This window comes from Acartia tonsa, chromosome 1 (assembly GCF_053477335.1).
Source record: "Acartia tonsa isolate MP-2025a chromosome 1, ASM5347733v1, whole genome shotgun sequence".
In the NCBI taxonomy this organism is placed as follows: Eukaryota; Metazoa; Arthropoda; class Copepoda; order Calanoida; family Acartiidae; genus Acartia; species Acartia tonsa.
The window spans coordinates 53,885,188-53,908,979 of record NC_137260.1 but is presented as its reverse complement, the minus strand read 5'-3'; the positions used below and the strand labels follow the sequence as shown (position 1 = coordinate 53,908,979).

At 32.8% G+C, this 23,792-nt stretch overlaps 1 protein-coding gene across 1 annotated transcript in view; it reads left to right on the top strand.

The window, feature by feature from the left end:
* LOC145331742 (uncharacterized) overlaps nt 1-23,792 on the top strand; it is a 109,075-nt gene that overhangs the window by 41,867 nt on the left and 43,416 nt on the right. The window contains exons 55-74 of the mRNA XM_080176577.1: nt 8,143-8,223; nt 9,075-9,190; nt 9,320-9,414; nt 10,059-10,236; nt 10,521-10,587; nt 11,037-11,165; nt 13,206-13,304; nt 13,633-13,734; nt 14,219-14,334; nt 14,643-14,762; nt 15,864-15,921; nt 16,226-16,279; nt 17,145-17,221; nt 17,578-17,640; nt 17,899-17,980; nt 19,909-19,973; nt 20,284-20,400; nt 21,275-21,380; nt 21,644-21,727; nt 22,250-22,367. Of these exons, the coding sequence (XP_080032703.1) occupies nt 8,143-8,223; nt 9,075-9,190; nt 9,320-9,414; nt 10,059-10,236; nt 10,521-10,587; nt 11,037-11,165; nt 13,206-13,304; nt 13,633-13,734; nt 14,219-14,334; nt 14,643-14,762; nt 15,864-15,921; nt 16,226-16,279; nt 17,145-17,221; nt 17,578-17,640; nt 17,899-17,980; nt 19,909-19,973; nt 20,284-20,400; nt 21,275-21,380; nt 21,644-21,727; nt 22,250-22,367 (1,927 nt within the window). The remainder of the gene's footprint in view (nt 1-8,142; nt 8,224-9,074; nt 9,191-9,319; nt 9,415-10,058; nt 10,237-10,520; nt 10,588-11,036; nt 11,166-13,205; nt 13,305-13,632; nt 13,735-14,218; nt 14,335-14,642; nt 14,763-15,863; nt 15,922-16,225; nt 16,280-17,144; nt 17,222-17,577; nt 17,641-17,898; nt 17,981-19,908; nt 19,974-20,283; nt 20,401-21,274; nt 21,381-21,643; nt 21,728-22,249; nt 22,368-23,792) is intronic.

The following is a 23,792-nucleotide window of genomic DNA, read 5'->3' as shown; positions in this document are numbered from 1 at the left end:
AAAACTTCCATCAACCTCATTTTTTATTTTAGTATATTTAAAATATTACTTTTTTTTTGGGGGGGGGGGGTAATTTCTTCTAGTGGCAAAATATCTAAGGAGGGTGGTGGTACCCTCCCCCAAAATAGTTATAATCCTTCCCAGGACCTATGAGAAGCTACCCTGTTAAGGAGAATCCGATTGGTTCAGCATTTAGCGAGATCCTTCGGTATAGACAAACATCCTTTTAATTTTTTAAAAGGATTAATTCTATACACAGTGGTCCTCAAGGCAAAAGAAGTTTGACAAAACCTACCATAAAAACGGACTATATGGCCATCAAATATACACATTGGGTGGCCAGGAACTGATTTTCTTAAAATCATAGCTGTTCCTTCTTGGGGTTTATTCCATTTTAAAGTTAACAGACCAAATTCCCTAAAAAAATCAAGGTTGTTTGTCACGATTTTGTTGCTTTGGTTTCAAACCCTTATAACTTTGGCTGTATGAAAGACTCATGAAAGCTAAACCTATCATTGGAAAGCCTATTGAATGACAATTTCAGACATAGCTTTAGATTTTTTGTAGCTTTCTTACTTTTTGCTCTACAAGGAAAATTGTAACGAAAGGAGGAAAATTTATTGATAAATCTATTCTCAGAAAGGCTTTCACTAGGGTATTTTGATGTAAATTTTTCAGGATTTTTCTTATGTTCAGTGATTCTTTTGATGACAAATGCAAAAAATACACTTTCATACATTTAATTTGGTATATTTGGATTTTTTCTACCTTGTGCCAAAATTTTTTTATAAAAATTATAAGTTGGTGTATTTTTTTTTGACCAAAATTGTACATAAATTTCAGGAATAAATATTAAGAACCATCAATTGCTACATTTTACATGTGTAGTTTTAAATTACCTATATCTATGGCTGTGTAGGAGCCTCAAAAATGCTAAACCTACCATTGTAAAGCTTGTTGAACACTCTATCCAGATAAAGCAACGACTTAAAAAAAAATTGACCAAAAAGGCGTGCACAGGATTTATGTTAGGTGTAATAAATTTCACCAAAAATGCTTTCTTTCCTACAAAATTTGGAGTAGAAGGGAGGTTACAAAGCAGTAATAGTTATCATATGTTCTGTTTCAACACCAATCTATGGAGGGGGGTGTGCCCCCCCCCCCCCAAAAAAAAATGGTGCAGGGCTTAGGTGCCCCCCTCCCCCCCCCCTAAAAAGGGAGGGGGGTAACATTTTGATAGTTGAAAATTATGCAAAATTTAAAAATTTAAAAAAATATTTTTTTAAAAACTCAACAAAATATAACATACACCCCCCCCCCCCCCCAGCCCTCTCCCCGGATTTTTCACAGTTGGGGGAAAGGGGGGGGGTTAAAAGTGCATGAAGAGTGCTGAAATTTATTTCATTTTCCTAAAAAATATTTACCCCAGGGGTAACCCTTTTATGGGGTGGGGGGGTATTATCTGATATATATATTTTTTTTTTAATTTGGGGGGGGTGATTTCACCCCCCCCCCCTTCACATCCTTAGACATCTCTGGGAATTTTTTTTGTCTTTTTTACCTCTTCCCTTCTGAATTCTGGTAACTTCCCCCAGTTCAGGGGGTTTGGGTGGGGCTAACAATCCTTCCATAGAAAAAAAACCTGCTCACGTTCAATCAGCACAAAGTAAAGACCAATTTAACTTTGGGCTCGGGAACGAAGTAGAGGTTGGAAACAAGAATATGATGTTTGGCTGGGAAACCGCTAAAGGACTAGTCAGGCGGATGATTCTGAATTCCCGCAGACCAGCAAAAATTTGCACCTGGAATGTTTGGACAATGTTTCAGTCAGGCCAGACAGAAAACATTTGCCGAGAAATGCTTAAAGCCAGGGTTGATATCCTGGCTATCACCGAATCTAGGTGGACAAATAATGGAGAGTTTAAACATCATTCTGGCTTGAAAATACTTTACTCAGGCCATATGAATGAGAATCTAGGACATAAGCAAGGAGTGGCTCTTATGCTGACCAAGCAAGCAGAGCAGGCCATGATCAGTTGGCAACCCCATGGTCCAAGAATCATGGAGGCTTACTTCAAATCCTCAGATATAAACATCAATCTGAGAATTATAGTAGCATATGCTCTTACAGAACAAGCAGATACAGAGGTCAAAAACGAATTTTATGACCAGCTTGACTCTGTATTTAAGAATGGTCATAAAGAAAAGGACCTGACCATGCTCCTAGGAGAATTTAATGCTCAAGAGGGGAATACTAATGAGAATTTAGAAGAAGTCATGGGCAAATATGGCCTAGGCTTAAGTAATGGTAAGGAAAATGACAATGGTGATAGACTTGTAAGTTTTTGTACTGAAAACAAACTTGTCATTGGTGGAACTATCTTTAAACACAAGAAGATTCATACTGCCACCTGGAGATCACCAGATCAAAGAACCTTTAAACAGATAGACCACATCTGTATATCTAGACGTTTTAAAGGTTCTCTCCTTGATGTCAGGGTTGAAAGAGGACCATTCAGACCATTATCTTCTATCTTCTAAAGTTCGGCTTAGATTTAAAAAGCAGGACTCAAAGCCTAATCCCAGGAAGAAATATAATTTAACAACCCTTCAAAACTCTGAAAAGCTACAAGAGTTTAAGCTCACTGTAAAGAACAGACTTGAGTTGTTGACTCTTCAAGAGGAAGATGGAGTTGAAGATATTTGGCAAGGTATCAAAAAAGTTTATAATGATACTAGCCAAGAAAAATTAGGTTTCAAAAAGGCTAACCAAAAGCCGTGGATCACTCAAAGATCCATTGATCTCATGGATCAAAGAAGAGAGGTAAGACAAAAGACACTTTCTAGAAACTCTCCAGAAGATAAAGAACTGTACAATAGGCTCAGCAGGGAAATCCAAAAAAGTGTCAGAATTGACAAAAAAGAACACTTGGAAAACCTTGCCTTGCAAGCAGAAAATGTTGCATATCGAAATAGAATGAAAGATGTCTATAAGATTACTAAGAGCATTGCAGGTAAAGTACACAAATCAGGATCACACATCAGGGACAAGGATGGTTCACTCCTTAAAACTGATGAAGATATTCCAAATAGATGGGCAGAGCACTTCACTGATCTGCTAAATCTTCCAGTTCCAGAGGAAGAAACTGAGATTCCACCCTCAGATGCACTTGACATTGACAATATAACAAGGCCGCTGGACCTGATAACATACCAGCTGAGGTCATAAAAGCAGACCTAGATACATCAGCCGAGGCATTACTACCTTTGATCACAAAGATATGGAATGATGAATTATGCCCAGAGGACTGGAAGAATGGACATATCTCATTACTAGCCAAAAAAGGACACTTGACCCAATGTGGAAACTACAGAGGGATAATACTTATTTCATTCTTCGTAATAGAATAAAGAAAAAGGTTAATGAAAAGCTAAGACCTAATCAGGCTGGGTTTAGACTAAATCGTTCCAACATTGACCAGAACCTCTCTAAGAATCATCATAGAGCAATCCAAGGAATGGAACTCTGAGCTCTTTGTAAACTTCATTGACTACAAAAAAGCATTTGATTCTTTAGACAGAAGATCTCTCTGGAAAATCTGCCGACACTATGGCATTCCAGAAAAGATAATCAATATCATTAAAGCTATCTTTCATAAAGGAGGTGGAAATGTAATGTATAAAGGTAAACTATCAACCTTTTTTGAGATTGTAACAGGTGTCAGACAAGGATGCCTTCATTCTCCCTTCCTTTTCCTCCTTTCCATTGACTGGATCATGAAGAACTGTGAAAGTAATGATGGCATTCGCTGGGAGCTATCTGGCAATCCCAAATATTTGGGGGATCTGGACTTTGCTGATGATATTGCTTTGTTAACAAGCAATAGAAGTCAAATGCAAAGAAGGACTAACATGATAGCTGAAACTTCCAAGAAAATTGGACTAGAAATTAATGTTCCTAAAACCAAAATACTCAAGTTAAATGCAAATTCCCAAGAACCAATTACTATTGGAGACCAAATTCTTGAGGATGTAGATTGTTTTGAGTATCTTGGAAGTAAAATAGATGAAGCTAGAGGCACTTTAACAGATGTTAAAGCTAGAATTAACAAATCTAGGACAGCCTTTGCCAGCCTGAACAAAATTTGGAATTCCAACAACATCTCCATAAAGACCAAGTTAAGATGTTCTCTCTGTTTTGCTGTATGGGGCTAAAACTTGGTTCCTAAACACAGCAGTGGTCTCCAAGCTACAGACATATGTCAATAAATGTCTCAGGAGAATCCACAAGATCTTTTGGCCAAATAAGATCACAAATTCTGAGCTTCTAGAGCGCAGTGACATGTCAGACATTAAACTGACAATAAAACAGAGGAAATGGTGATGGTTGGGGCACACTCTAAGGAAAGGGCATGATGATATAACCAGGCCTTGACTTGGAACCCCCACATAGGAAAGAGGAAACCAGGTAGACCAAAAACAACCTGGAGGAGGGAACACTTAAAGGGAGTGTAAAGGTAAAAATTTCTCATCATATTATCAAATCTTAACATTTTTTAAGCACCTTTCAATAAACTGATCAAATAAAAACGTCCTATTAACAAAAATATCAAGGATTTAAGCCTCAATTTTTTTGTATTTTGGGAGGGAAAACTGGAAAAACAGGGAAAATCTGAACGTTTTTCTTTATTAAAATGTTTGTAGGGATATTTAACTTGTTACATATAGTTTAAACTATTTACTTAATGTTAAGCATTTATTTTATGACATAAAATTGTTAATTCATGCTGTAATAACGTAGAAATTAAGTAATAAAGATTTATATTAAATTCGTATTATTGACAAAAAAAATACCTTACTGTTTACAAAGGGTTGAATCTCAGAGATTATTTGAAATGATAATATCCTTTTTTATTGTGTTGGACTATAAATAACCCACTTTGGAGAATTAGTTCACACTTTTATCAGACTGTTTATAAAGAAATATTGCATCTTTGTTATTTACAAATTTTGTAATTAAAGGTGGGCAAGATATGGGCCATCTAAAGTTAATTGGATAAAAAAAAACAGTTTCTAGCTTTGTTATTGTATTTAGTTTTCAATAAAAAATATTGCTTATTTTATCAATTTCTAAGTAACTAAACATTGGTTTAAAGCAAGGATTATGTTAAAAGTTAGCTTAACCGTTAGGAAAATCAAGAACTATGTGAAAAAGTTTAATTTTAGTTGTAATGGGAGAAAAAAGCAATTTAATGCACATTTTATATAATATGTAAAATTTCTTCCTTTCTCTGTACCTTATAAAAATTGTCAGAAAAAGCCGTTTTTTAAGCATAAAAAAGCACGTTTTGCTCTATCTGTGAGATATTATGAATGAGATAATGTTAAGATTTGATATTAAGATGAGAAAAATTTACGTTTACAGTCCCTTTAAGTGAACTGAAAGATTAAAAAATTCCATGTTTCAGCATTGTCTCATAACGTGCCCAAACAAAGGAAGATTGGAGAACCATTGTATATGGCCTACGTTCTGCCAAGAACTAAAAGGCAATGATGATGACTCTTCATGCACTTTTTACCCCCCCCCCTCTCCCCCAACTGTGAATTATTCCCCATAGATATGGGGTAGGGGAGGGGGGCCAGGGTGGGGGTATGTTATATCTTGTTGAGGTTTTAAAAAAATATTTTTTTAAATTTTTAAATTTTGCATTATTTTCAACTATCAAAATGTTACCCCCCCTCCTTTTAGGGGGGGGGGGGCACCTAAGCCCTGCAACATTTTTTTTTTTGGGGGGGGGGGGCACACCCCCTCCATAGATTGGTGTTGAAACAGAACATGTGGTAACTATTACTGCTTTGTAACCTCCCTTCTACTCCAAATTTTGTAGGAAAGAAAGCATTTTTGGTGAAATTTATTACACCTAACATAAATCCTGTGCACGCCTTTTTGGTCAATTTTTTGCTTTATCTGGATACAGTGTTCAACAAGCTTTACAATGGTAGGTTTAGCATTTTTGAGGCTCCTACACAGCCATAGATATAGGTAATTTAAAACTACACATGTAAAATGTAGCAATTGATGGTTCTTAATATTTATTCCTGAAATTTATGTACAATTTTGGTCAAAAAAAAATACCCCAACTTATAATTTTTATAAAAAAAATTTGGCACAAGGTAGAAAAAATCCAAATATACCAAATTAAATGTATAAAAGTGTATTTTTTGCATTTGTCATCAAAAGAATCACTGAACATAAGAAAAATCCTGAAAAATTTACATCAAAATACCCTAGTGAAAGCCTTTCTGAGAATAGATTTATCAATAAATTTTCCTCCTTTCGTTACAATTTTCCTTGTAGAGCAAAAAGTAAGAAAGCTACAAAAAATCTAAAGCTATGTCTGAAATTGTCATTCAATAGGCTTTCCAATGATAGGTTTAGCTTTCATGAGTCTTTCATACAGCCAAAGTTATAAGGGTTTGAAACCAAAGCAACAAAATCGTGACAAACAACCTTGATTTTTTTAGGGAATTTGGTCTGTTAACTTTAAAATGGAATAAACCCCAAGAAGGAACAGCTATGATTTTAAGAAAATCAGTTCCTGGCCACCCAATGTGTATATTTGATGGCCATATAGTCCGTTTTTATGGTAGGTTTTGTCAAACTTCTTTTGCCTTGAGGACCACTGTGTCTAGCGTTTGTCGTATCTATTGTTTGTCGCCTTTAGAAAAAATCTAGCGTTTGTCATATTCTAGTGTTTGTCGCACTCTAGCGTTAGTCGTATCTAGCGTATGTCGTGTCTAGGGTTTGTCTGTCTACTGTTTGTCTGTCTAGCGTTTGTCGCATCTACTGTTTGACGTATCTAGGGTTTGACGTAGTACCAAAAAATTAACATGTTTAAAATGAACGTACGGAAATTTTGGTAATGATTATAGAGTTGCTACGCTTTCTAAATCGTACCTAACTACTAAAGGAATCACCATGCAAAATTTGAAATCGATAGGACAATTCTAACATGCCTAAATTAACGAAAAAAGCTATCCGTTACGGACGGACGGACCGACCCTAATTATAGAAAAGCTTCGCTTTTAAAAATATTCCTTTACACACCAAGATTGTAAAAATTTTCAACTAGGGTGTCGGAGCCGTTTAATTTTGATGTGGCTCCGGCTCCTACCTTAAAATTAATATATCAATTTTTGTTCATTCTTGAATTTGATAAAATAAAATAAATAATATAAAATATTTTGCTTTTATTAGATTAAAGCTATATAAAAGTAGAAGGATGTGTGTCTATTTGTTAAGTAACAAGGATGACAACATCCATAAAAGCAAAGCACTGAAACGGTAGGACAAACGGACATTAACACTTGTATAGTGTCAGAACTGAATAATCAGAATATAAATGTATAAGAGTCGATGCAAAATTGTAAGTAAATTTGTTGAAAAACTGCTTGATACAGAATGATGTTTAAGGACATACTTACATTTTTAGGACTTAATTATAGAGATGCTTCGCTTATAATATTGTACTTTGTTGTCCTAGGAATCAGTATACAAAAAATCAGATCAATCGGATAATTGGATCATATAAAAATTAGTTGTTAAAAAAGTTTAAAAATCAACATGTTTAGAATGGACGTACGGACATTTTGGTAATGATTATAGAGTTGCTACGCTTTCTAAATCGTACCTAACTACTGCAGGAATCACCATGCAAAGTTTGAAATCGATAGGACAATTCTAACATGCCTAAATTAACGAAAAAAGCTATCCGTTACGGACGGACGGACGTACGGAGTGACGGACGGACGGACGTACGGACGGACTGACCCTAATTATAGAAAAGCTTCGCTTTTAACAATAGTTTTTCAGTTTATTATATGGAAATAGACCGTTGCCAAATTATAATATTACTTTAAAAAATCATTTTTAGCTAATCTGGAGCCGGAGCCGTTTTTATCGAAAAATAAGGCTCCGGCTCCACCAAAAATGTTGCTGCTCCCGGCTCCGGCTCCGAAACACTGGTTTCAACTAATGAAATGTCTTGAATGTTCCTTTAGTATTCTCCTATATATTGGCTGATTTAGACAATATGTCTCTAGATATAATACAACAATTACCTGTGTTAATTAATTTTGTAGGTGAGAGTAGAGAGAATGAAAAAGAAGGATGTTGGAATAGGTGTTCTTGACATGCCAGAAGCAACCGTAGTTAATGTTCAGGTATTGTGTAGTGTTTCAGTCTTGTTGCCATTTTTGTTATGATATGCAATTAATATTGAGTGTAAATTAGCAAATCTTCTCTTCAAGTATTTTAAACTGAATCAGTTAGTCCTGGCACTTTCCTATTTAAGTTTCATGCTTTTGCAATCTTCATTAAATTACATTGACCGTTGAATACATTTATTTCATTTGCGTTTAAATAAGATAAAATCTTTGTTAATCCATATCCTTTTAAAGTAGAAATTTGTGTGATTGCGATTATGATTGTCCAAATAAAACCAGATAAGCTTGACCAATAATTTTCAGAAAAGTGTAATATTTTACTCCAGGTTGATAATTGACTATATATTGGGATGATTAATCCTACACTTTTACCAAAGAGAGAGAGAGAATTGGCTACATGAAAGAAAAAAGCCACTTTTTTCCTTGATTTATTCAACAACAAAAAATGTGGGAGGGTTCTCTACCAACCCATGCTTTGGGCGAAGTCTCAATTCAACCATTCAACAGGGGTGTATTTCTGCAAATTTGACCCTGCTAAAGGGGGTGTAAAAAAATAAAAAAAATACGAGGTTGGGGGGGGGGGGGGGGGATGTAAAAATTAAGACAACTAAAAATATTTTCTCCCCTCCTTGTTGAAAAAAAAGAATATGTGGGAGGGGGTATAATATGAATAAAATAAATAGTTCTGAAAATGTTTTTCCTTTTTTACCCTTCCTTGCTAGAAAAAACTAGGAGGGGAATAAAAATAAAACAATTTGCAGCAGGGGAAGAAAAATAAATCTTGTGCAGACTATACACCCCTGCCATTCCATAAAGAGCGTTGTTACCCCAAAACTAAATGATTCTAGGAAAATATGGATGTAATCAAAAGAAGAGGGCGCCTTCCCATTATTTATCACAGGATCGTGCTGGACAAAACCTACTCTACAATTAACTTTCAAATCAGAGGTTATAATCCATCAAGGTTGGTAGTTTTAAACATTAATTAAGATAATTAAAAAATTTTATTTAATTTTTTTCATAACCTGAAAACCTTTCTATATATTTTTATTTGAAATTGTATCTTTTATTTTACCATCTTTCTTGTTTTTAGCAATCTTGCAGTGCTAGCCAAGTTTGGAAGTCTCATGGTTGCTAATGACTGTGACTTCGTTACAAGAGTTAATGATGTTACCAATAGAGATGGAGGTGTGTAATAAATACTATTTTGTTGGTTAATTCTCTCAAAACAATTTTGGACCACCCCCCCCCCCCCCTAACTCCCCTTATCCTTCTTATCATTTTTGGAATAAATCTAATTTTATTCTATGAATTATGTAGCCTAACCTAATTAAAATAGTCATAAAAATATGCAATTTTCTGCAGAGATAGGTTTACTTAAATATTAATATGTGAAATTATATAACCAGCGGGTATAGTCCTTTCCACGACATCCCTCCATAAGGGGCGATTTGTCGTATTTAGAAAATGGCTTTTTATAGGTTATTTTAGGTTAGGTTAGGTTATATTGGGTTAGGTGATTGCCCCACAGGGTTAGGTAATTGGCCCCGCAGGGTTAGAGCTCCCCGCAGGGGCTAGAAATAGGAGAAAACTTACTGTAAAAAAATACGAAGAATCGCCCCTTATGGAGGGATGTCGTGGAAAGGACTATACCCTAACCAGCTTATAACAACAACGAAATTAATTCGAAAAAATCATGAAGCCTGTGTTTTCAGCTGTCGCTTGGGTACAACACATAGTAGAATTAACGAACTTTCCATCTGCCCCCCAAATATTATTTTAGATTTATTTAGCCTTATTCCTGTCAGCTACCTAACATCTCTTTTCAATAGATTGGGTAGATTGGTTTATTGGCGTGGACAAAGTAAAGAACAAAACTGGTGACTGGTTCTTTGGTCTGGTCAACCTGAAATCAGATTTTGATGCGACCAAATTGAATGGATCAGTCTGCTCTAAGATTACACCTGGCGATCTCCTGAGTGATTTTAACTCTACAGATTATAGTGTCAGGTCGGTTTTAAAAATAAGGATAGAAGTCTTTATATGGTAAAAGTGTATTAATTTGTTCTAAGCTGATATTCTAATTGTAATTTTACTTGTATTTATGATTTCTATAAGTTATTCTGATTAAAACAAGGCATTATTATTTATCAATATGAACTTAAATAAATTAATCCTTTAAATGTACAGTAAACTAAGTATGCATTTTTAAAATATCAAGTCAACCTCAAGTTTGAATTTGACATTAAATTGTAACAAAGCCAGGTTTACTTAGAAGTTTTTTTATTGTTAAGGATCTACACCTCTGGTTGTTACTACTTTAATCAAACCACTGAAGTGTGGGAAGGAATTGGATTGCAGGTTAGAAAACTTCAAAGGATTAGTACTGTCTTAGCCAAACTGAAAAATCATGTTTCGCACCGTATTATAGATATTTTTTACGAATAAAAAATAAAAATCATAAAATAATACCAGCTTTGTTGCCCCTGCGTACCCCTTCGGGCCATCAAATATGAAATTAACCATATAATTTTGTATTTTATTATCAAAGAAAAGCTGTATATTATACGATGCGATAAATAACTGTTCTACACCAAGAAATGTTTTAATACAGTGTAATGGAAAGTCCTCTAGTACTGGAATAATTATTTGTGAACCTAAAACTTGGCTTAAATTTTTTTTCAATTTTGAATCAATTTTCAAACAAAATATCGTTTTTTTTGTCCATGGTGTTGTAGTAATTTTGTTGCTGTTCAATTTACTAGTAAATGTAGAGTAATAATTATATAATTGTTGTCATCCTTGTTTAGGCTGAAGACAAAGGCACATCAGTGTTGTCCTACTGTGAGTCAACACATTTATCCACCTTTGGAACTGGGTACTTCCCCATGCCTAATCAGATTGATTTTGAGTTCATTTTCACTGATTTCGATTTCCAGGTATAGTATTTTATTAGTCTTTTGAGTAACAAGGTTTCTATACATTAAGATATATAAGTTAGAAAGAATTTTAATGTTAGAGGTTTATTTGAAATCTGCATCAAATTTTAAGGATTTTTTTTATAAAATTCGTTTTTTGTATAATTCTTTATCTAAAAGCGCAAATACAATTTAAGTTAATTAATTTTGACATCTGTGATTGTTAGATTGAAAACTATCTGCGCTCCAATTGGAAAAGCTTAGGTGTCGTACATCATTCAACCATTTAGAGCGCAGGTAGTTTTCAATCCACCTATCACGGATGTCAAAATTAATTAACTTAAATTGTATTTGCGCTTTTAAATAAAGAATTATACAAAAAAGAATTTTTAAAAAAATCCTTAAAATTTGTTGCATATTTCAAATCTACTCTTAACATTAAAATTCTTTCCATCTTATATATCTTACTATACATATAGGTTTTGATAACGTAATATTTACTTTCCTATTCCAAATCAAATCAAAGTGCTGTCATTTCTACAACTAGGAAAAGTACACTCTGTGTTTTTTGAAAATTAAATTATTTGTATAATTGACAATAATATATTTTATTTACTGAAAAATTACACCTTTACCACTGTCATAAAAAAAAGTTTCATTGTATTTTTAAAAATAATCCATGAAATTCTATTAGGCTGTTGAATACACAGTTTTCGTGACAAAAATTTACCTAGTTTTTATTAACTAGTACCTAATTGATTTAAAAACAGGTATGCATCATTTGTAATTATGGTGTAAATTATGATTATCCAAGCGGTTTGGAAGATTTTAATAAACACACATACACTATCTTTTCTGTTTTATACTTATTTTCTTAGGATAACACAACTATATTCATGGTTCTGTTGATTGCTATAATATTTTTATTTAGGATAACACAACAATATTCATGGTTCTGTTGTTTACTATAATATTTTTATTAAGGATAACACAACAATATTCATGGTTCTATTGCTTGCTATAATATTTTTATTTTGAAAACACAACAATATTCATAGTTATTTTTATAGCTATGATATTTTTATTTAGGATAACACAACAATATTTATGGTTCTGTTGATTCTATAATATTTTATTTAAGACTAGCGGCTTCGCCCCTAGCCTCTAGGGGCTTTGCCCCAAGAGGTTTGATCAAACCAATTTTCGTATTTTAGATTTAAAATAAAAAAGAAAAAGAAAAAAAAATTTGGGGGGGGGCTAGTCGACCCCACTATTTTAATTTTAGTTTTAAAAAGAAAAATTTTTTTTTTTTGGGGGGGTATTTTTCATTTTTGGGGGAAAATAGTTATAAAACTTCCAGGGACCTATGAGAAGCTACCCTGTAAAGAAGAACCCGATCGGTTTAGCGGTTAGGGAGATCCTTCGCTACAAACAGACAAACAAACACAAACAAACAGACAGACATCGTTCTACTTTGTATTATAGATAACACAACAATATTTATGGTTCTGTTGATTCTATAATATTTTTATTTATGATAACACAACAATGTTCATGGTTCTGTTGATTGTTATACTATTTTTATTTAGGATAATACAACAATGTTCATGGTTCTGTTGATTTAGGACAACACAACAATTCTGTTAATAGCTATAATATTTTTATTTGGGATAACACATCAATATTTATGGTTCTGTTTATAGCTATAATATATTTATTTAGGATAACACAACAATAGTTATGGTTCTGTTGATTGCTATACTATTTTTACATAGGATAATACAACAATATTCATGGTTCTGTTGATTTAGGACAACACAATAATGTTTATGGTTCTACTTAATAGCTATAATATTTTTTATTTAGGATAACACATCAATATTTATGGTTCTGTTGATTAATATAATATTATTATTTATGATAACACAACAATGTTTATGGTTCTGTTGATTGCTATACTATTTTTACATAGGATAATACAACAATATTCATGGTTCTGTTGATTTAGGACAACACAACAATAATTATGGTTCTGTTAATAGCTATAATACTTTTATTTAGGATAACACAACAATATTTATGGTTCTGTTGATTGCTATAATATTTTTCCTCATAATTCTTATCTATGCCATGGTCAAGGATAGAAAGGATCTTAAAAAGGTAAAATATTTTTTTTAAAGTTTTCTTAAGTCCCCAAAGTTTTAAGATAATGTTTTCTTATTTGTTGGCTTAACAACTTTGGGGACTTGATTTGTTGGTCCATTAAATTTCCAAACGTTTCAACTACACATTGTAATCTACAGAAGGGGTACTTTGGTGTATAATCATTGGGGAGGAACCTCAATTGTCGGCCATTGTCTTATCCCTTTAGATCTGTGATTTCATTCCCTGTTTTAAAATCTCAATGATTCGAAGGTGGATAACACTATTAGACCTACCTACTTACACACAATACTTTAAATGATATGCTAAACATTCTTTATTGTAGCAAGAGCCTCATTGGATGAAGGATAACCTGGCCGAGGACACGTACATGTACGAGATTATCGTACAGACTGGTCCTATGCTTTCTCATGGCACGGAATCAAAGGTAGGAAATTTTTACACAATATCATTCAAGGATATACACAGGCAAATACACCCCCCCCCCCCCCCCTCCCGTAAAGAATGTTGTTCACCAAGTCACCTTTCTTGGGGTATTACAAGCTTAATCCACTCTGAAACACATCAGACTATTAGTATTTGTATTGGATTACATTGAAATAGACAGCATAATAACATCACAGAAATAAGATCTATATGACTTCATAGCCAGCATTCTTCTTATTTATCTTTAATTAACGTATCCCTCTTGATGTCTTCATCAATATAAAATCATCTTCTTATTATAAAAAAAGGAGAAGGAAGATTTGCACCTACCAACAAAAAAAAATAATTACTTTCCTACTTACATTCCCCCACCCCTCTAAAAAAAGAGCTAGAAAATCCTACAAAATATGATTTTTTTCAGACTTTTTTTTGTAGCTACAGATAAGATATATCTATTATCCATCCTACTCTGATTTTATGTTCAGGTTCAATTTATCTTGATTGGTGAGGAGGGTGAGACACAGATTAGAACTCTCTCAGATCCTGATATGAACTTCTTCAAGAAAGGAGACCTGGATACCTTCCTTATGACCGTGGACAGGTATAATTTCTAACAGAACTAGGCAAGCCTCTATAGTAATAGCTATTACTGCAGCCGCCAGTAAACAAATAGTCCACAATCTAGAATACAATGCAACTGGTGGCAGCTGAAAGCTGAAAATTTTACATTAGCCACTTAGAATATGGTCAGCTGTTGTCAAGCAATCCTTCCTTTATTAAAGTATCCACATTACAGCTACTACCGCAGACGCCAGTAACTAAACAGTCCATAATGCCAATTAGAAAAATCCAGCCTCTAGATGTTTGTTTGGCTGCCTACCTTATATGTGTTAACATTTCAATTTCTAGACCTCTGGGACCGTTGGCTTACATAAAGATCTGGCACGACAACAGTGGTATCAGAGAGATGCAGCCCTGGTATCTGTCCTATATCATCATTCATGACCTACAGACTGGCATCAAATCCAGGTAAGTTATTGGAACTGGCAACTTTTGTAAGTGCAAGGACATTTTTTACAGTTTGATCAAAGCTTTAAAATATGCAAGTTAATATGGACGTTCTAAAACACACTTTTGTAGAAATATTTAAAAAGACAAAAGAGATTGATAAGATGTGAATTTTTTTCATGCAAAACAGCTGTAACCAACAACTTAATTAATTCGAAAAAACAGCTGGTAATTTCAACTGATTTTTACGTGATTTTTGGGGACAAATAGAAAAGACGACATTTTTAGGTATGTGCTGCCCAAATATTATTTTAGATTTATTTCGTTTATTGGCTGTTACTTATTCCTACATGAATAAGGATGACAACATTAATAAAAGCGAAGCACTGAAACGGTAGGACAAACGGACATTAACACTTGAACAGTTTCATAACTGAATAGTCAGAATATAAATATATAAAAGTCGAAGCAGAGTTGTAAGTAAATTTGATGAAAAAATGCTTGATACAGAATAATGTTTATGGACATACTTACATTTTTAGGACTTGATTATAGAGTTGCTTCGCTTTTAATATTGTACTTTGTTGACCCAGGAATCAGTATATCAAAAATCAGATCAATCAGATAATTAGATCACATAAAAATTTGTTGTCAAAAAAGTAAAAAAAACAACATGTTAAAAATAAACGTACGGACATTCTGGTAATGATTATAGAGTTGCTACGCTTTTAATATTGTACTTTGTTTTCCCAGGAATCAGTGTACCAAAAATCAAATCAATCAGATAATTAGATCACATAAAATTTGTTGTCAAAAAAGTAAAAAAAAATCATGTTTAAAATGGACGTACGGACATTCTGGTAATAATTATAGAGTTGCTACGCTTTCTAAATCGTACCACACTACTACAGGAATCACCATGCAAAGTTTGAAAGCGATAGGACAATTCTAACATGCCTAAATTAACAAAAAAAAGCTATCCATTACGGACGTACGGACGGACCGACCCTAATTATAGAAAAGCTTCGCATTTAAAAATGAATCTGTAAAAAATATATAGATCAACTTTAAGAGTTTTAAAAAATATTAAAACTTGTGTAGTTTTACACATTTAATATTTAGGTTTATGGCAGATAGATGGCTTGCAATTGACAGAGATTCATTTGATTCTCTCATTCAGGTTAGGCTTCATATTCAAAATATAATTATTTAAAGTACAAGTTTTTCTTTTACTCTTCCAGATTTTATTGCTGAATATGCCATTTTGAAAATTTATCATTTAAAGAGAAAAAAAAGAGGAGGGGGCTACACCTATTCTTAAAGCAATTCTTATTATTTTGTAGTCCTAAGCCTTTTTTCTTTAAAAGTTGCTACGCTAAAAGTTGTCGCGGCATTTAAAGTGCGTTTTTTCTATTGGGGTCATTCGCCTTAAAGAAGTTGCAAAAACACTAGGAATTACATACGTAAATGATTAAAAATTATAGGTTCCTGTTTCAACTTTGAATGCTGACTGTGATGCTGGATTCTTAATGAGACAGGTTAATAAATTTTTTTTTTAATTATGATTAAATATCCATCAAAGTACAAAAAAGAGACAAAGGGAGTTTAAAAGCAAATGTTCAGTTGTGAAAAAAAAATAGAAAATTTGCGATAAATCGTTTCTAAAAATCCCAAAACTTTTGTAATAGATATTAAGATTAGATTAAGTATCTATTTCTTTTGAAGCATGACAGACAGACCGAGACTAAGGGAATCATAAAAAAAATCCCAGCTGTCTATCTTAAATAGAAGTCGAGAAAATCGCATTTTCCCATAGCTTAACGGACAGACAAAAAAGTAAGTATTTGTGTATATGTGCTTTTGTCCGATAGAAATTGCAAATAGAGCAAAAAGTAAAAAAATATATAGAAATTTAATAAAATATCTACTTTTTCAATTTACTAGGTATTATCAAATTACATCTTATTTCTATAAATCATATATAATGAAAAGTTATAAAATACAATTTTTCAATAAGGAATGGGTTAATGGGCTGTGTATTACACTTGTCCCCAAAGTTTTATAATAACTTTTTCTTATTCGTTGGCTTTGGGGACTTTTATAGAATTTTTATTGGTTGCTTCTTTACGTTGTAATCTACATAAGATGGAATTTTGTGTGTCATTTTTGGGGATGTTCACCAATTTATCGGCAATTTTCTTGTCCCTTTATATCACTGACAATTGTTTGACAATGCATTCATTAAACGACACCAAATTAGTTCTTTTGACGCAAACACATCAAACATTAATTTTATTTATGATTTTTTTCTCGATAGATTTAATTTGAATAATAAACCATATATTCCTCTAATTTTTCCTTTCCTAATAACCCAAGTAGATTACCTGGGTATTTATTTTGTAGGGTATCTTCAACACACTGAAAGATGATCATGTTTGGTGGAGTGTTTTCTCAAGACCTCTTAGAAGTAGATTTACCAGGTGATGATTACTAAAAATAATATTTGTTTCTTGTTATACTAGTCACGTGTTCATAAAATCTAGTAAACGTTTGACTACCTCATAATAAAACCTTGTTGGGAATACAATATTTAACAGCAGGACTACATAATTAAGGTTTCTAAACTATTCTATAAAGTAGTATGGCTTCTGGTCTAGGAACTTAACGGAGTTCTACATATTAAGAAAGCTTTCAATAAGTCTCGGGATGGTTTTAGACTATTTATTTTTAAACTTATTGTTTAAGATTGTTAGAGGCTTCAACAGGGCCTCAAAATGGCGGCTTTCTGATAAAAGTTCTTGCATTTACAATTTTATAATCAGCTGTTTGTTTTCAGGACTCAAAGAGCTTGTGTGAGTATGGCTTGCTTCTCATTGGCCATGATGACAAATGCTATGTGGTAAGTCGTACTTAGATGCTTATCATCTATATAAATTTCTACTCCATAATTGGCGGTCTTATTTCAGTTAATTTCAGTTATTTTATCATTCAAATAATTATTATGTGAGCTAAAATTAAGTTTTAAGCGTCATCTATTTAATTTTCGTTAAGAAGATAATTCCTTTATATTATTTAGATTAAAAATCACGAAACCTTTATCCTTAATTTAAATTTTAAATAAGCATCTTTTTTCTTAAGTTTTTAAAATATTTTTTAGGTATGGGGTAAATGAGAAGCACGTAGGCAACTCTTTTGGAAAACTGGCCAATATTTTCTCTGTTACTATAGAAGAAATTCAGGTCAATTATATTGTTACTAGCGGCTTAGCCCTCATATGCCTTTAAGGGCACTTGTGTGAATGGGGAGGGGGTCGTTCTTCAACGTTTTAAAGTTGTATAAAGAAAAGAAGAGAACAAATTTATTTCTTATCCATCTCCTAAAATATTTATTAACCTTCCCTGGACCTCTAAAGAAGAAACATATCTGTTCAGCGTTAAAGATATCGTTCGCTTCACACTTATACAGACAAACACACACACACACATAGACATCCTGTTGCTTTTATATAAGGACTAGCCCCTACAAGTTTCTAATGTAATCACTTGTGATATGTTTGACCTAATTGTTTACAAAAGTAGTAAAAATAATATACATACTAATTTTCTTAAACTGTTATTTTAACATAATTATTCTTGTAAATGAAATGTTATGATTTGTTCAGTGTTACTAATTATATGAATAATCAAAATTGCTTTGTTTAACATTTTCTTTAGATTTTAAACAATGATTTTTAAAATTTTGATACTATTTAAATGTATTCATGCGTATTTTTATAGAAAAAGGATAATAAAAGTTTACACTTTCAATAGAATGTCCTTAAAACAAGCATCATAACATTCATAAAAGCGAAGCTCAAAAATTACGCAGTCAAAGTTATTCCTTATTGCAACATGAATCCTGATGCAAGGATTAAAATCATTATACTTGTAAAGTGCCTTTTTAGTAGCGAAGCTACTCTATGATTCACAATGTCCGTCCGTAATTAATGAATTGGGGGAAACGTGATTTTCTCGGCTCATATAAAAGATAGAGAGCTGAAATTTTTTGACAACATTCCCATTATTAAGGAGCACAATTAACTCTTAAACATCAATAGCGGTCGGACTACTTTTTAGCAGGTTTTAGGCTATTTTTATATTTTCCAAATTTTACCCATATCTTTGGTGTTTATGGTCCGATTTTTAAAATTTTTCAGTTAAAGATATCAAAATTAAATTTTCCGTCATTTTAAGAAAATTACGATGACGGTCAGACTGCCTTTTTGCAGGTTTTTGGCTATTTTTATATTTTTCACATTTTCCCCCATATCTTTGGTGTTTTTGGCCCGATTTTCAAAATTTTTGAGTTAAAGATATCAATATTAAATTTCCTGTCGTTTGAAGAAAACAACAATGATGGTCAGACTGCCTTTTTGCAGGTTTTTGGCTATTTTTATATTTTTCAGATTTTCCCCCATATCTTTGGTGTTTATGGTCCAATTTTCAAAAAGTTTTCAGTTAAAGATATCAAAATTAAATTTCCTGTCGTTTGAAGAAAACAACAATGATGGTCAGACTGCCTTTTTGCAGGTTTTTGGCTATTTTTATATTTTTCAGATTTTCCCCCATATCTTTGGTGTTTATGGTCCAATTTTCAAAAAGTTTTCAGTAAAAGATATTAAAATCAAATTTCTGGCGTTTTAAGAAAAGAAACAATGGCAGCCAAACTGCCTTTTAGCAGGTTTTTGGCTATTTTTATATGTTTGACTTATTTCCCCATATCTTTTTTAAATTCTAAAACTTTTTTGCATTAACAGTTTCAAAATATTTTTCCGATTGATATGTGCATCTATTATGTAATTTTCTTTAACCGTCTTCATCATACAAAATAAAACAAGGTTTCGTGTTTATTTTCTCCAATAAATCTATTCTTGACTTTAATAAATACACTTTAAATCTACTTACACGTATTCCTATCCACAATTTTTATGCTTCGCTACTTATGGATGTTGTCATCCTTGTTATTAGGTATAATTATATGAAACAAAAAATGTTGCTCTGTAAATACAGACACAATCCAAGTTTATAAAAGTATCACTGTTAAAAGTATTGGAAAAGAATAAAGAATTTATAAGACAATAACCACAACACAAAAATCAAAATTTTCATTAATATTGTTTTTTTTGTAGATGGGAGTAATTTCAAGTATTATCATAATAGTTCCAACTGTTCTTATGGTTCTCTTGTTCAGAAAGTAAGCATTTCAAGGCTACTTTTTCAGAAAAATGATAACAAAATTCATAAGTAGTGAAACCAGTTTTGTTATACGTGAAGTCCTGGGCTAAAAGAACTGGTGTTAATATTATGATTGTTATTTTAATATTCGTGGAAAATTCTGATTTATAGTATGACTATGAACAGATTCTAATCCAGCGGATATTGATCGGTTTCAAGGCCGTACTGGAAAAAAATATTACTTTTTTGCGTAAAATTCAGATTGAATTAAAGTGGCTTATAATTAATGTAAGTAAGGCTTCCTGAAATTAAATGTATATTTTCATTAGATCTGCCGCAATGGGCAAGCGCACGAGCCGTATAGACCGAACAGTTGAAGCAGCGGCTGCAGACCAGAAGATTATTCTACCTGAACAGACCTACAAGAGGGAACTACAGCCGGAAGAGTAAGTTTTTAGAATAGACATAATACATCTAGATGGTCCATATGACCCCATAGCTGACTCATAATTCGAAGGAAATGAAAAAAATATGCCCTTACGTACCAAGATCTGTGAAGTGTTTCAAACAATGAGATGTCTCTTCAATGTACCTTTACCTTTAGTATTCTCCTATTGGCTGATTCAGACAGTATGCTCTAGAACAATTGTATAACGATCTTAGATAACATATTTTAAATGAAGAAAACAATTAAAAATTTAATAATTAGCTTTAACCTAAAATTGCACCTTTCTCATTAGGATGGAATGATTTGTATGAAGTCCCCCCTACGGAGTAATCTTTAAAAATTTCTTTAAATTTTCTTACCTTCACACATATTAGACCCACACTAATATATATTTTAAACTTATAGCAATTAAAGAAGTTAGGTAATTTCCCTATAAACACACAGCGGAGTATTTATAAATACACCAACCTCTTACCCCCAAGGGCTTATATTGTATTAAAATAAGGTAATGGTCAGATAAAGCTCAAGTAATCATGTAAGTTTGATTAGATGCATTCTTGTATTGAAAGGTTATTATCCACGAATGAATTAAAAATACCTTTACTTTTATTTTTTAAAACAAGCCGGGGGGTCAATTTATATGTGTCACTAACTGTTACAGGTATTATACCATAGGATTCTGTTAAATCATTTAATTTTGTAATTCAAAACAAGTTCAATAATGTCCAATAAAGCGAAGCTTGTTATTATTTTCTATTTCTTTTAGAACTTTTAATTTTAGTTTTTTTGGTGTACTTTGCACATATTGCAAGATTTTTTCGCTGAATTTGTGATTTGATTTATCACCTTAATTTTAAACAATATTATTTTAGATTGAAGACAGGTGATTGGCCTGGATTCTGTTATTTTATTGCCTGGCTATTGACTATCATTTGTATATTTGCTGGCCTTGGCATGGTTGCTATGTATGGTTTACAGGTAAGTGTCTATATGAACATATATTTGGTGCTTTCCCTTAAACACCAACCCCTATATTTTCAAAATAAATTAAAAATATTAGGAGAGAGGTTAGTTTTTGTTCTATGCCTAACAGCTGGGGGCCCAAACCTTGGGGGGGGGGGGGGGGGGGGGTTATAACACTATTTGTTTTGGTTGGTTTTCTGCACAGTGCTACTTGTCAAAGTCAAGACCATCAAGCTAATGAATAGCGGGGCATATTTTATTGTAATTCTGTGTTTCAGTTTGGTAATGAGAAGACCTATGCCTGGTTTTCTGCCCTGCTGGTCAATTTCTTCTGGAACGTCTTCGTGGAATCACCAATTAAGGTAAAACTAAACGAATATATCACGTTCAAACGTTACAGTCTGCAATTATGTACTATTTGCTGCTTGTTAGTAAATAAATAGCAGCTAAAGCTGGCAAGATTACGTTTTTAATGTTAGCTGCTAACAGCCGCTGTTTTAATTACATATTTGCAATCATTTGTATTTTTAATATTGAAGCAACTCTATAACAGCTATTGTCTGTCCTTCTGTCTGGCTGTTTATCCAAATTTTAGTACAAACAATTCAATTTTTAAATATTGTAAAAGAAAATTTCTCCGAATACCTTATTTACGACGTGCTGAAAAAAAACATTTGAATGTATTTTAAACGAGATTCGATGAGCCAAATATCGTTTCCTTATTTTCTTTCCCTTTGTCTCTTTTTTTCCTTTTGTTTCCTCTAATATTTTCACTCACACTCTCAATGGGTAGCCGTAAATTATTTTCTTATGAATTCAAACAGCTTCGCTACGATTGGTTGTAATCGTTCTTGTTCATTATAACTACATGTTATCCCCTTAAGGTTGGTATTCTGACTGTGTTCATAGCGTGTGTGCGCAAGAAGGCCCACTGGAACCAGGATCATTTGGATTCAGACGAAGAATTACCGACCATTTACTGGGACCCTGAACACTTGACAGGTAATGTTATAGAATAGCAGTGCTGTTAAACTAGAAAATAAACCATATCATTATACTAAAGTAACAGGATGTCTGATTGTTTGTCTGTGTGTTTGTACCGAAAAATATCGCTAACCGCTGAACCGATTGGGTTTTCCTTAATAGGGTTAATCTTCTCATAGGGCTCGGGAATGTTTATAACTATTTTGGGGTAGGATACCACCACCATCCCAAGAGAAATCGCCCCTAGATAAAAATCCCCCCCCAAAAAAATTTGTTAATTTTTTTTAACTAAAATCGAAAATGGGGGGGGGGAGACACCCCCCACCCCCTCAAAAAAATTCTTCCTCTCAAAAATTTCTTTTTACTTTTTCTTTTAAAATCTAAAATTATATATTAAGTTATCAAATTCGACACTCCCCTCCTCAAGTGCCCCTAGAGGCCTCTGGGGCGTAGCCACTAGTTGTATCAAAAAAAGTAGTAAGCTTTTTTGTCTTTAGCGATGGATCTCGCTAACCGATGAACCAATACGGTTCTCCCTTATGGTGAAGCTCCATTGAAGGTTTTTAACTATTTTAAGGGTGGGAATCTTTACCCTCCCAATAAAAAAAGTACCGCCCCACAAAAAAAAACTCAAATTGAATATGTGGGAGTGGGGGCGACTTTTCCACTCCCAACTTAAGTTCCCCTAGAGGCTTCTAGGGGCGTAACCGCTAGTCTATTATTAACTACGAGGTGCTAGCCTTGGGAGTTGTCGGGAGAAGTCCGGAAAAGGGCACAAAACATTTATAAAGCTTCCATGAAAAGTACAACCTATTCTGACAATTATTTTCTGATATCTTTCGGTTGAGACAAAAAAAATCCAAACAATCGGTTTAATACGCTTCAAACCTATACGATTAATGTAGAATTCTCGTAGGACGGGCGGGGTGTTTCTTTTAATGATTTCATCCAACATATTTTTTTCAATTGCCTTGTAAATTAAAAAAATCGAAAACGTATTTCACAAAATAAAAGTTTCCACTTATTAAAAGATAAAAACAGTTTTAATTTAAAAAGAATCGATTTAAGATATGAACTTTAGAAGATTTTCAAAAATCAATTATATCCTCTGTTATTTTAATTTAATTAATAAATTATTGATTTTAAATAATATAGAAATGAAAAGAATAAGACGTAAAAGTTTTTTCAATTCGTTTTTTTATTAAATTCTTTATAAATACATATTAATCTCTCTTTTCAAGAAATAAATATACATTTTTTATGCGCAATTTTATATTTTTAAGTAAAAAAATAAAGATCCCAGATAAAAAATGAAAAATAACATTATAGAAAACTGAAACACTATTAAAGGACGCCTGTAAGATTTACCACGCTTTAACTGCTGAAAGACTGCCACACGTAGACCCAATACTACAAATTTAAAGCTTTCAGCTTTAATAACAA